The 13,421-nt window shown below is 37.6% G+C and overlaps 1 protein-coding gene across 1 annotated transcript in view; it reads left to right on the top strand.

Annotated features, from left to right (window-relative positions):
* The window catches only part of IPCEF1 (interaction protein for cytohesin exchange factors 1), an 80,941-nt gene that overhangs the window by 7,959 nt on the left and 59,561 nt on the right, over nt 1-13,421 (top strand). The window contains exons 3-4 of the mRNA XM_006915057.2: nt 10,234-10,360; nt 10,988-11,157. Of these exons, the coding sequence (XP_006915119.2) occupies nt 10,234-10,360; nt 10,988-11,157 (297 nt within the window). The remainder of the gene's footprint in view (nt 1-10,233; nt 10,361-10,987; nt 11,158-13,421) is intronic.

Raw genomic sequence — 13,421 nt, 5'->3', positions numbered from 1 at the left:
GAAAACACAAATTTAGTTAGTTATGTACCCTAGGAAATTTGTCATCTAAAACTTGCAGAAAAGGAAGTGTGATCCCTTGGACACAAATAGGTGGGGGTTGTTTGATAATAGAAATGTGAATAATCACAGTGAAGATAAAGAAGAACAACTAAGAGAATAAATGTGGCTGTAATGAAAGACTTTTTTTGCTAAAATTAGATATAAAAACATATGTACGGGATGTTAAAGGAAGCTCCTACAGTCAAGGGCAAAAGCAAATGGATATCACAGATCTATAAAAACAGAGTCAGGAGGACTAAAGTTCAGAGCATCCAAAGTTTTATAAAAAATTTTAAAAAGAAAAATCCTTGTGATTATAAGTACACGTGTTTGTGTTATATAGAAAAAAGAAATGAAAAGGAAGAGTTAAGATTATTGGATCCTTGAGAAATGTAATGCAGTGTTTAATTCTTACATTGCTTCTTTTTTTTCCACTTAAAAGATGTAGTCTTCCAACTGGAAGGAGTTCATCTGATATGCTTAAGAAGAAATGGAGGTTAAAATAATAAGAGAGTACCTGAGCACTTTAAATTAATAAATTCATTCACTCATTCACTCATTTATTCATTCATTCAGACATTCATTTAGTGTTTACTGATTAACTCTCCTGATCTTAACATGTCTCAGTCACTATACTAGGTAGGAACTGGAGATATAATTATGACTTGAAACAAGTTAAAATCTCTACATCTGAAAAAAAAGCATAATGCTGGGTATGGAAACAAAGATTGCAGGTGTGATTACCTAAGGACGAACATATCATCCATGTAAACCCAGCCCAGAGCCATTACCACTGTAACACGTAACCTGCTTCCCCTCAGACCTGGGCACAAGTGGATTCTGTTCTCGTTGGTGGGAACTCTGGCTACTTATGGGTCATTCTCGCTTACTGTTATTTTTTCTCACAGACATGCGTCTGGGCAGTATTGCTTAATGTCTCTTAAGCATTTCTTCCAGCTGCTTTTCAGTGGTTACCCTACTTTATTTTTCCATTCAGAAAATTAGTTCAATTTTCTGCTGTCATTTGTTCTCTAAGTAAAATGTAGCACAAGAGATCTATTTTTATGCTAGGTAGTTTCAGTAGGCTTGACACATTTGACCTAATCACATCCCGAAGTATTCTTCATTTCCACTAAAGTAACATTTATTGAGCTATATGTGCTGAGCACTGCTTGGTGCTGGGGTTTGAAGATGAGGTGCTTATCATCTGCTGGGGGAAGGGCAATACTTTTAAGGCTCTTTTGTTGATTCTGATCTGACAGTTATCGTTGAGGTTGGTATGGCAAATGGTGCTAATAAAATTGCTCAAGAAACTAGATTCTAAGCATTTGAAATTTTCTTATGTGTGTGGTAGACGAGTGTTGTTCTTTTTTCTTAAGCTGAGTTGTTTGCTATTTGATACTATTCTTTTCTCTCCTCTGAAGGCAAACAGAATTTTCAAAGCTAGAATTTCACATGGAATCGAAGGTATTAACTCACCAAGTTCTCTTGGTTTTACCTCCTAACTGTTTCTCAGTCTTCACAGACACAACACTCACCCTTTCTTATGCCCCCTGGGCTTTTAGTCTCTGCTCCCGCCCCCTTCCAATGCACTTACCACACAGCAGCCAGAGTGAATTTTTCTAAATGCAGACCTGATTATGCCACTCACCTGCTGACATCTGTTCAATGGCCTCTGATTGGCTTTCAGATAAACTTTACACTTTCAAACATAACTTACAAGGCCCTGAATGAATGCTATTCGGTACTATGGACATCATTATCTCCTTAAAGGCCGTGGTTGATCCCTACCTGCTGGGTCGCACCTGCATGCTGTATTAGAGTCTCTTATGTTCAGGTCTTTATCTTTCAGGTCTTTGTTTTTATCAACTCATGGGGTGCCTTCCCTGGCTCCCCCATTCTGTAACAGGCTACATTACACTACTTATGTGCAGAGAACTTCATTATCTTTAATTTTCTGTCTTCTGTGTTTGACTTGAAGCTGTGTGGGAGCTTGCTTGCCATTGAATCTCTAATCCTTGACATCAAGTAATTGTGGTTGAATACCCATAATTTAACACATTTTTTGGCCTGAAAGAAAGAATTAGCCTAATCACCTTTAGAATCTGAATCATAGCTTGTTGGGAGATTGTCAACATAATAATTAGATTGGTATAATCCCTGAACATCTCTAAGAATCCATTTGTGTAGTTCTTGATATTTATAAGGCTTTCTGTACATCACACTGTGGTGATAACAAAGTATTAAGTGCTAAATCAGTTTTGCTTAGTTTTGTTTTATGATTAGTTTTTCACATAAATAAAACACGTTAATTAATAAAGAGAATAAATAAATGGCAGCTAGCATGTATGAATCTAAAGGCTTGATTAAGAAAGTTCTCTGGCCTCAGATTTTAGCAATGATGTTTTAGCTAAGAAAGGAAAATAATCTTAATTTAAAGATGACAAGGCTCAGAGGGAATGTGACGTGTTATCTCTTTTACATTGTACATAATTTTTTTTACCTAAAGCTTCTGAGGTTTCTTACTTTTAGCGATGGCTCTTGTGAAGAAGAAATGTCAAAATTATGTTCAATCAAGACTTCATGAGAGTGTTTTCTCAAGAACTCTTTTAAATAAAATTCCTTCGTTAAATATTGCCTGAAAATAAAATGTCAAGTGAACACTTTTTCCTGAAATGAAAGTCTCTGCATATAAATCATGGTTACTTTGCCCAGTTTTCAGGCTGAGGAGGACAAGCTCACTGAATGCGAATGGACATTTATTTTTGGCACTGTGGTTATCTGCTCTTTCCTGGGCTGTCTGTCATCTTGGGAATAATTGGTCTAAGTGCAAACTAGTACTTGTGATTTCTTCACAAGAAAGTTCTGCATACATTACTCGCAGAATATGTATTGCCTAGTCTTGATGGGTACTGTGTACAATGAACAGCCCAGATGTGAATCTGAACCCCATGGGAACCTGTCCCCCCTCGCCCCCCCGACTCCATCTCTGTGCCCAAGATGTGTGTCTCAGTGATGTGGCGATATTCAGTATTGAAGGGAGGAATATATTTTTCACATTCTTGATCTCCTAAAAAGAGCTGAAATTTTGGCAGCTTGTGTTTTAGGCTATATCAACATAATTCCATTTTGAAATAGTTGTGTCAATGCTGCTGTGCATGAGCCTGACACACGGATCCAACTCAGGATGGTGTTTAACAATCCATTGTTCAAAGTAGGGCTTAAATTGGAGAAGTACATGACAGCTGTCTGGGGACTAGATTACTGAGAAGAAGTTTGTTAGCTGCCACCAGAAAACTTCTGTCCCTTCTCTCAGCCCTCTGCCTGGACCCTGTGCATTCCTAGTTTTGGGTTCTAGGTTTTTAGTACTCAGAGGATATGGTTAAAACAGCATACTAGAGAAAGCTCCTTGGTGTTTGAGGAAATAGTATTTTAGACAGAAGCAGAGATTCGTTCAGCACAAGTCCATTTTTTCTTCAAGGAAATACCAAGGGTTTACTCTCCAGTTGGGTTCAAATTTAGTGTCAGTCAATCCCAGGGGCTTTCCTCTATATATGTGTTGCTTTAGAACTGAGAAAGGTGTTGGGTCAACTTTTATGTTGCTTAACTCTGTCAATGTTATTTACTACTGAATACTAGTTATTTACTAGTTATTTTCAGCTCTAAGTAATCAAGCGGTAGATGGCTTTCAAGATATGGTTAAATCTCTTGTGCCAGGCACAACTAGTAAGTCATCACAGGAAGTAAGAATTGATATGAGACACAATTAATCTTTTGGTAATATTCACTGAGCTCCCTCTGTGTTAGGCATTGGGCTACCTGCTAGATTTTGAAGTAGTGACATGTTTATGGACATCAATTCTGTCCTGACATCTGGGCCAATCATTGAATCTAAACAGAGTTATTGTCATTCAACTACATAGCTGATAAAAGAAATCTGATAAACTTAAAGAAGCAATATGAACGAGATAGTGATTGAGTAAAAGCATGGGACTGGGGGTGGGGCAGGGAGAGGGCCTCTCTGGGATTACGCACAGGTTCTGGGTTGGACCGTTGGGTGAATAGTGTTATCACCATGTATGTACCACACAGATGTATAAACAAATAAATGACAACATCCATTTCAGAGGTGTTGGCAAAGCATTGTGGGATGACAGAGGACAAAAGAAATAGTGTAACATAAGGGTTAAACAATAGGCTGAAGAGTCTGACTGGCCTGGGTCCCAGGCTTGGCTTTGCTACTAGTTATGTGTCATCTGAACGGAAGTTACTTAACCACACCAAGATGAAGTTCCTCATTTGTGAAAAGGAAGATAGAAATGGTGACTACTATGAGGATCTTCATTCAGGTGATAATATGAATCAATTATTACAATGACTATAAATAAATTAGCACTGAGTGAATATAGGATTATTATAAGAGCTAATTGCTTCCTTAAGCCAGAGAAGGCTTCATGGTGGAGGTGGCACTTGTCTTGGGTCTAAAAGGGTGAGTAACCACTAACAAGATGAAAAACGAGGGAAGAGAATAATGTATTCAAAAGTATGGAGTTGTTCAAATGCCGGACATTTCTGCAGAATAGAAAAAAGCTGACGATTCTAGAAGAGGAAATGAACAGATGTCTTATTGGCATATTGAGGCTACTATGGGAAGATACTCACTTGTCATCTGGATTGTGATTTCAAGATGGAATCTTGTAATTGAAATGACTGACTTCCATTCAATAATGGTCCTGTGAGTTCACACTTTGATATCCTACTTTGCGGCAAAAATAGAACAATAATAGACAAAGAGAAACATAGAAAACCCAAACAGCCTAGTTAGGCTCAAAAATATAGTTATAATCTCTGTGGATCAGAAATGAATCGAGCATGGACAAAGCAATGAGCCCAATGAGCACCTCTCTGATGGCAGGAAGTAGTTTGCCTCTTGTCCCAGGTTAAGTAATGCTCCACTAATGTAAAGAGAGCTACTTCTTGATGATACCGGTAAATGAGCTCCCCCGTCCCCCTGCCATGTGTGAAATGGCTAAAGCTGAAAGGAGAAAACAGTCATCAAACCACAGCCTGAAGTGACATAATTAGCCACCTAAGGGCTTAGAGGGGAGAAGATAGGACACAGCCTCAAAATCAGGAACAGAACCTAGTGGCCAGCTAGATCAGTGACTGAACATGCGAGGTTCTCCATGATCACCTCAGGACATAACCGTAGGACTGATAACACATCCAGTGGAGGCGACCTCCAGATTGATAAAGAGGGAGCCATAGGCACAATAGGTGAAAGGGAAGTGGGGGAAAGGAGGCTGGGAGGGAGGGGGACAGAGAGAGAGAGAGAGAGAGAGAGAGAGAGAGAGAGAGAGAGAGAGAGAGAACACAAAGTCCTTCTACTCACAATTCTGCAAACTTTAATTCCAAGACAGATTTTAAAAATTCTAAGCAAGATAGAATATAGAATAAAAAATTCAAAGATAACTTTATTTTGCACAAAATTAATTTTTAAACCCTGAACATGAAGATTATTGAAAGAGTAGTCTTCAATGCTGTATTTATCTCTTCACTTCCAATTCATTCCCAACTCACTGGAATTTGTCTTCTAGCCCAACTCGACCATGAAACTGTTTTTGCCAGGATTTCTAATGAACGTTTTCTTTCTCTTTTATATTGGCAGCATTTGATGGTTTAGACCCACCTTTCTCTTAAATCACTCCCTTACATCCACGACGGCCCCTTTCCAGATTTTCTTTATTTTTCCATTGCTGTTCTGCTCAGTCTCTTCTTTTACTGCTTCTGGGTGACATACTGCTCTTCCTTTGGATTCTGACTTCAGCCCTTTGTCATTCTACACATCCGGGCATCTTGTCCGGTTTCAGTGTATGTGCTGCCGAAGCAAGCACGAGGGCAGTTTTATACAAACTCAAGACTTTTATTTTCTATATACGCTGATGATTCCCCATTTTATATTTTTAGTCCAGATTTTCTCCCAATTCCTAGATCCTTAAATACTATATATACTGAATATTTCCACTTGTATGCATATGTACGTGTGTACATCAAATTCAATATGTTTACTACTGAATTTAAATATATTTAAAACCGTGCTCTTTCTAGTGCTGTCATTTATCAACTGTTTAAGCTAGAAAACTAGATTTTCCCTGGCACTTCGCTGCTCTTCGCTGTCTACGTTCTAACCTCCTCCTCCTCCCACCTTCCTCTCCCTGTCTCTCCTCCCTTCTTTTGCTCCTCTCCTGCAACTCCTTCTCTCCTCTTTCTTCTTCCCCTTCTTCCTAGTCTTCCTTCTTTTATTTCTTCTAATTCTCTTCCGTGTAGAACGTGCCATTACATCCACCTTCCCCTCAAACTCTAGTTCTTGCTTCTCTGTCCGACTCTTTATACAACATCAACAATAAAAGCAAATACCTTAGCAGACTACTACTTTGTGGGTTTTATTCTTGAAAGAAGGATTTGCATTTTACCATTTACGTTTGTGACTTTGGGAAAAATACTAAACCTCCATTTGCTTCAATTTTCTCTTCTGTAAAATGGGAATAAAAATAGCACCTAAGCCATAATAGATTGTGACTTCAGTCCCGATATTTGTGAAAAGACTCCAAGTAGTGCCTGGCACATGGTAAACATTACGTAAATATACATATTTCTTAGCCATCGTTGTTTTCTATTATAGTCTATTATTATTAGAATGTCTATTTTCTGTCTCCATTTTCCACTGCTGGAGATTATTAAAAATATTGATTTATTAAATAATATTTAAGGTAGGTAGTCTTTGAAAAAAATTAAGCAGTTTTTTATGTATTTCCACAGGTAACATTTTAATAATTAAAAACTTTAAAATTCTTTTTAAAAAATTGAGTTTAATTTTCCAGGATGGAAAAAAGATGTCTGTGGGGGAAAGGCATTTATGAGGAAACATTTCCAACAGTTCAATCAACTGGAATTGGCTCAGCTCTAAAGTATTTAGAAATTTTTATGGCTTGGTTAAAGTATTGAAATTGATAATATTGGGTAGGATGCTACAAATCAGGAACATTTATTAGCATATCACAATATAATTTCGCTAAGGACAGGATCACTGTAAAGTTTGATATAATGACAAACTATCTTATCGTACATTTTAATATATCGTAAGGGTAAATTGTTCCTGTAAGATTTAACAATTATTATATAGATCAGAAATCAACATAATAATTACTCTGTAACCTAGGTGTTAGTGCCATCATTCAACATGAAAGGAAGTCCCTTTGTATATTTTGTACTGGTTCCTTTGTATGTCTACATGTATTTTTGAGCGATTAGTGACCAAACAAATATTTTTCAACAATTTAAAATTTCTTTTTCAATCTAAATAAAATATATAATTAAAAGAAAAATTTCCCCCAGTTTTACAACTGAGGGCAAATTCAGAATTAAGAGTAATTCTTCAGTTTTACCTACAATATCCCCAAAGGAAGAAAACAGTTGGAGAAAAATATCTCACAAGGCTCTGGATATTTGTTATGAGAACAAGTTATAATTTCCTTATTGAAAAACTGTCTCAAAATGCTCAACTAGGCACTTGGCTTTTTTTTTTTTTTTTTCACTCACCTAGTGAAAAAAACCACATGTAAGCTCTTTTTTGAAACGGACTAGTTGGCGGGTTCCACTTCCTGTTGTGAGGAGTAAGATGTATCTTAAACTCGCTAAAGTTCTCAAGATTGTTTTCATTCTCTCGTGTAAACCAATGTAGGTTTCAAATCATATATATCAAGTGAAACTGAAACTTCCTATACTTTATTATTTCTATAATATGTAGTCTGTTCCTGGTTTGGGGAAACAGTTTGAACAGCTATATAGATTTTAAAATAATTTGCTTTGGGAGAAGTGCTATCAGAGGAGAGCTGGCTAAACTCCCTAAGGGCTGGTCTCGGGCGACATTGAGACAGAGGCTGCAGCTTGATTCCGGGCTGTCTCTAGAACCAGCCCAAAGGTTGGATAGTGGAGCTGGAGAGCCCCCAGTTCCACTGGGAGTTTGTAAGAGATGAATGAGTGCAGGAGATTCACTGGTTCCCAGTCAGGAGAGATGGTGTGAGTGCTGCTTCCCTGTAGATCCACAGCCTTCTGTCCTCTCTTGACTTCCCTCTCTCTTGTTCTTTTTAAAGCTGTTCTCGGCTCTTTTTGTAATGTGATTGTACCTTGTTCATTTGGGGCCGGAATCCTCTAGGGATGCTTCTGAACAATTTCCTTTTCTCCCTGTTGCTCTGGTTCTTAGTTTGTCTTGAGTGCTCCTTGGGGGTCTCCTGGATCCCGATTTTCTCAAATCGTTCCCACTATTTAAATTTACTTACTCTCTTCATTGCTTTTAGTCCTGGCTCTCAGGTAAGTTTTAGCTATTCGAATAATATACATATTTGGGCTAAAATAGGTACCTATTTATAGGTACTGATTAATTTTACTGATCTCAGATCTCAATTGCATATAAAAAAAGACCCCAGGAGACCATTAGAGGGAATGGTGGGGATTTTAGATCCAGATGCAAGTCAGTGTAGGAGATATTTGTGAAGCAGAGCTGAGTCTAGGACCCTGCTGTGATAACGTGCCTAAATTTTAGCTATGTGTCATATCTATCGAATGTGATATGTCTATACTTGCCAAAAACTTAGGGAAATTATTGATTTTGTTATGACCTTTTTCACAAGGATGATTAATTTCTTCAGGGATAAATAGAATTCTATTTTCACAAGGACGATTAATTTCTTCAGGGATAAATAGAATTCTATTTTCTCAGAAAATAGAATTTAAGCATTTTAATTCCATCTTTGCTGCTGAAGAAAATACAAGTCCTACTTATCCTAAACAAATTACTATGAAATTTTTTGTTTATTAGATATAAAATATTTGTTTATATCTAACTACAGAATGTTATGTTACATTTAATCATATAAATAATGTTTTTTAGTTTTCACAGTTTTCACGTACAATCTTGTTAAATATGTCTGATTCCAACCTATAGGATTGGAATTATTATAAATATCTTGATTTTACAAATGAAGAAGTGGTAAATTGACTTTTTCCTGGGTAACACAGCTACTAATTGTGACAGCTATACGTTGATTTCAGGCCTCTGGATTTAAAAATTCCATCTTATTTCCACTATAACTCTTTAAACATTTGTAGGACCGTATACAATAGCTATTAGATCAATAATTAGATATGTAGAATAGTAGCCAGGTGCAATTAGATATGTAGAATACTAGCTGGCTGCATCTGTGATAACGTTGTAAAATATTGTAATAAGATTGCATACCAACTTTTAGAACTGCTTTTCAATTATGTACAATGTTTTCACATTCTCTACTTGTTAGTATAAAAAATTGTCATTTAAACCTAAGTAGATTCAGCTTAAATATTGTGGAGAAAAAAGTGAAACTACTTTAATCTAAAATGTCTTTACACACATACACACACACACTCACAGAGGGCTATATGAAAACTTTTCTAACTTTTCTATTTTTGCTGATTGTCTGATTTTATATGAATTGTTTAAAATGTATTGTGAAAAATGTTTATTTCATCTATATTGTCTTATACCTGATTTGAGTATTTGAAGAACTATAATAAAATAGAAGATGATAATTAATTTATCTTTCATAAGACATGTGAGAAATGTTCACAGATACTTAAGACAAAGAAATCATTTTCGATTTGGCTGTAAATAAAAATTTCCTGATAAGGAGGCTTGATAGTTATACTTCAAGAGACTGCGGAATTCCTGTTTCTGGGATATTTAATTCATGTGGTTGAGGTGTAATCCTATGTGGTTTAGGAGCATGAATCGAGTAGTCCAGGGTGAACCTGTAATAGTGTGAGACTACAACAGTCATCTTCCAGGTTTATTTAAACAATGTTATTTAGAGATTGCAAGAGCAGGGTCTATTTTTTTTCTTCTCTCACAAAAAATGAAAGGGAAATATTTTATTTTTTAAAGAACTTCAGCGAACGGTGTGCTGCCCTAAGCGATAGTGGGAAAGCTGCCTGTGGGTGGAAACAGGAAGCATTAGTGATAAATGTTGTTACGTTGTTTTTTTTTTTTCAGGTTCAGCTCAATGTCTATTGATTCTAATTAGTACATTTTGTGCCTCAGCCATAGCTTCCCTCTGCTCTGCTTGGAGAGTTTTTTTTTAGCTTCCATCCTGCTCATAAACACTGCCACCTCCTCCCTCCTTCTCTCTTTACAAATGTTACAACACAATCAGAAATTCCTCTTTTCTTTCCTTCCTGCATTTCCAGCAGGTTCCCTTGCGTCAGAAGCCGAGAAAGAAAACTCAAGGTAATTAGATCTCTTTTGTTTCTTTATCCCTTTTGGTGTGCGTGTGTGCGTGTGATTTTTCTCTTGGATGCCTTCTTTGGGATCAGCTTTTTTTGCCTGTCTTAATGCTAATTTGAGGAGGTGGACGGCAGATTAATTTTTGGTTATTTTTGGATTGATTTTGAGAAATGATGGCATGCCGTTCATTTGGATTAATCCCTCGTGGTGTGTCAATAGAGCTTAGAAAACCTGGCACTGAGTCGGAAAGTGGCTGATTTTGGTGGGCATTAACCCTTCTCCACCTATTGCATAACTCGTGCTGTTATTATTGCTGAAAGAAGCTGTGTTGGTGCGATGGTGTGCCTGCCAGCCTCAGGATTTTAATTTTTTTAACTTACTCTTGTCAAATATTATTCTTTGACTAACACTTGCATATTAGTCTCACTGTTTCCGGGGTCCTATCTTGTGCCTTCTAAGCACCAAATGAGTATTTAAAAATAAAATAAATTGCTCTTTTTTTTTTTTTGCATAAGTCTTGGTAAAAAAAAAAAATCCAACTCCCAGGAGATAAACAATTAACGGTTACCTTCCACCCTTTCACATAAATTAGGGTCATATGTGACCTACCTTCTCTTGTAATCGTTGCAGGTTTTTTCACAATGAGTCGGAGGAGGATATCATGTAAAGACCTGGGGCATGCTGACTGCCAAGGGTGGCTGTATAAGAAAAAGGAAAAAGGAACTTTCCTAAGCAACAAATGGAAGAAGTTCTGGGTGGTTCTGAAGGGGTCATCGCTATATTGGTACAGCAATCAGATGGTGAGTCCACTTTCCTCCTCCCATCCTCAGCTTCTTTAACCAAGGGTGGATTAAAGATCCTTGTGGAACAGGTGATCTCTAGGGGAAAGTTAGTTTTTATTTTTGGGACTTGGAACAGAGCAAATAAATAAGTTCTAGACACTGTTTCTGGTCCGATCGATATGTTGGCTAGTCCATTGTATTTTTACAAAAGAGAAACCCATCCTGCTTGACTGTGGCTGGAGAGGGGTGTCCAAATAGATCTTCTTACTAAAGGAGGCTTCCAGGGTCTATTAGTGTTACTGTTCCATAAGCAATCTAATCCTTCCAGGATTTATGTGCACGGCACTGGATATGGGAACTTTACATTGATTGTGAAGGTCTCTACATAAAAAGGGACTCGCTTTAAGACCTATTCGGGGTGTAAATTAATTCAGCCCACAGCAGCCATTTCCATGTCTCCTGCTTTGCTATCTTCTTTTCCTCTCGCCTTCTTCATTAGGTGGGGGTTGGTTTCGGAGCTGCTGTGAGCCACTGTCGTCTCTCGTTCCTTGGCGTGTGCCGTGATGGCATCGAACGACTGATGCTTGGACAACACTCGATAAGAGAGTTGTCTGATTTACCCTTTACGGGCACTACACCCTGTGCTCCGCTGCACAGGCTAGTTTTCTCTTGAAAGGACTGGAAATAAAGTTACTGTTAGCAGGTGTGCTAATCTTCCCTGATTTGAAACACTGGGAAAACGATGATGTTGTCGAATATTGATGAGTGAAAACTTTTCACCTACGAACGCTCTCCACTAAACTGCAAGTAGCCAACTGCTGATCTCAGCTGAGCTTGAGTTTCTCTTTGGGGTGAAGTGAAGATCAGCAACAGATGTCCTTTGATCAATTAAGGGAAAGTTACTCAGGAATAACCTATAAGCCAGAAGAATTTTTTTTTTTCACATGACACCATTCTTTTGAAATGACTTGTGTGTGCCCATTATTCAAGCAACAGAGTTTTAGTGCATGTAACTTTATAAATGTAAAATAAGTGCTGTGTATAGTTTGTGGATTAAGTTTTTAATTGATAAATTTACATTCACCAGTTACTAATTCACTAGCACTCGTCCTGTAAGGATCTGGTTAAATTGGACCCAAGTCCAACTCCAGGGTATTGTTCCCCGTGCTCCTCTGTACACTCTCTGTCCCCCACCTGTGCTTCTCTGTACATTCTGTCCCCCACCTCTGTCCCCCACCTCTGTCCCCAAGCTTATTGCTTTGGTTTCACCTCGTGCAGGATATGGCACAAAATTCTTCATCAAATGCCACAAAAATATATTCTCTCAAGCCTTTCTTGATTTTTAACAACTTATCAAAAATTTGGGAGGTTCACAAAAAAGAATCACCTGGAAGAGTGTGCAGTCTTCCAGCATCTCCTTTCTCTTTTCTTCTGCCCTCCTGGATAGATTCATCTTGTCTGGAGTCATCTTTAATTTAGGGATAGTTTTACCTAAATTAAAGCAACCTGGGGCTGAGGTCTCACCTTCTATCTTAAGGGATTTTTTTCTAAACAAATACAGCTTTCTTCTTAAGAAGAATTAAGGTTAATACAGATTTCAACCTCTTGTTTCCTATTATTTTAGGATGTTGCTTTTAGGTAGTTGTGGCAAGTGATAGTCTGTATCTTTTATAAAATGAGAGGACTTACTGATATATCTTTTAATAGCTCCTCAGGAATTTTCTGAGCAGCGCTGTTGGAAGGATTGGGTGCTGGTGGAGTATGGCACATTTGTGAGAAGTGACAAAGCTCAGGTATAAACACAACACTAATTTTCTTATGCAATCGAATTATTCAGCAGATATGTCCTGGGTACTGTCCTTATCTTCATAGAATTTAAAGGAAGACCACTCTGAACCACAGATAGTCACAGATTGGCTTTATTTGGCTTCATCTGCTCATTTGCCTTAAGCTTCTTTTAGAGGAGCAATGAATTACTCTTTGGAGCATTAGGGATCCCATGCTCCCACGGGCAGCAGCAGCGCTGATTGTGACTAGATCAGAAGGAGGAAAAGGAGAGGATGTCAGACACACAGAAGCACCCCTGCTGTCACTTGTAAATGCATGAAGCAATATTCAGTTAGCAAATTGTGTACTTACATAAATTTAGATTAGCAACATTGAATGGAGAATGAATTTACTGTTATCTGGCCACAGAATTATCCTGTTAAATAGGTGTGACTGAAAGACCCTTCCAACTGCCTAATTCTATGACTCTGTGTTGTGGAGGAATTCTTTCTCCT

This window comes from Pteropus alecto, unplaced genomic scaffold (assembly GCF_000325575.1).
Source record: "Pteropus alecto unplaced genomic scaffold, ASM32557v1 scaffold195, whole genome shotgun sequence".
Classification (NCBI taxonomy): Eukaryota; Metazoa; Chordata; class Mammalia; order Chiroptera; family Pteropodidae; genus Pteropus; species Pteropus alecto.
Note: the sequence above shows the minus strand (reverse complement) of the source record. Positions and strands in the feature narration are given on the sequence as shown.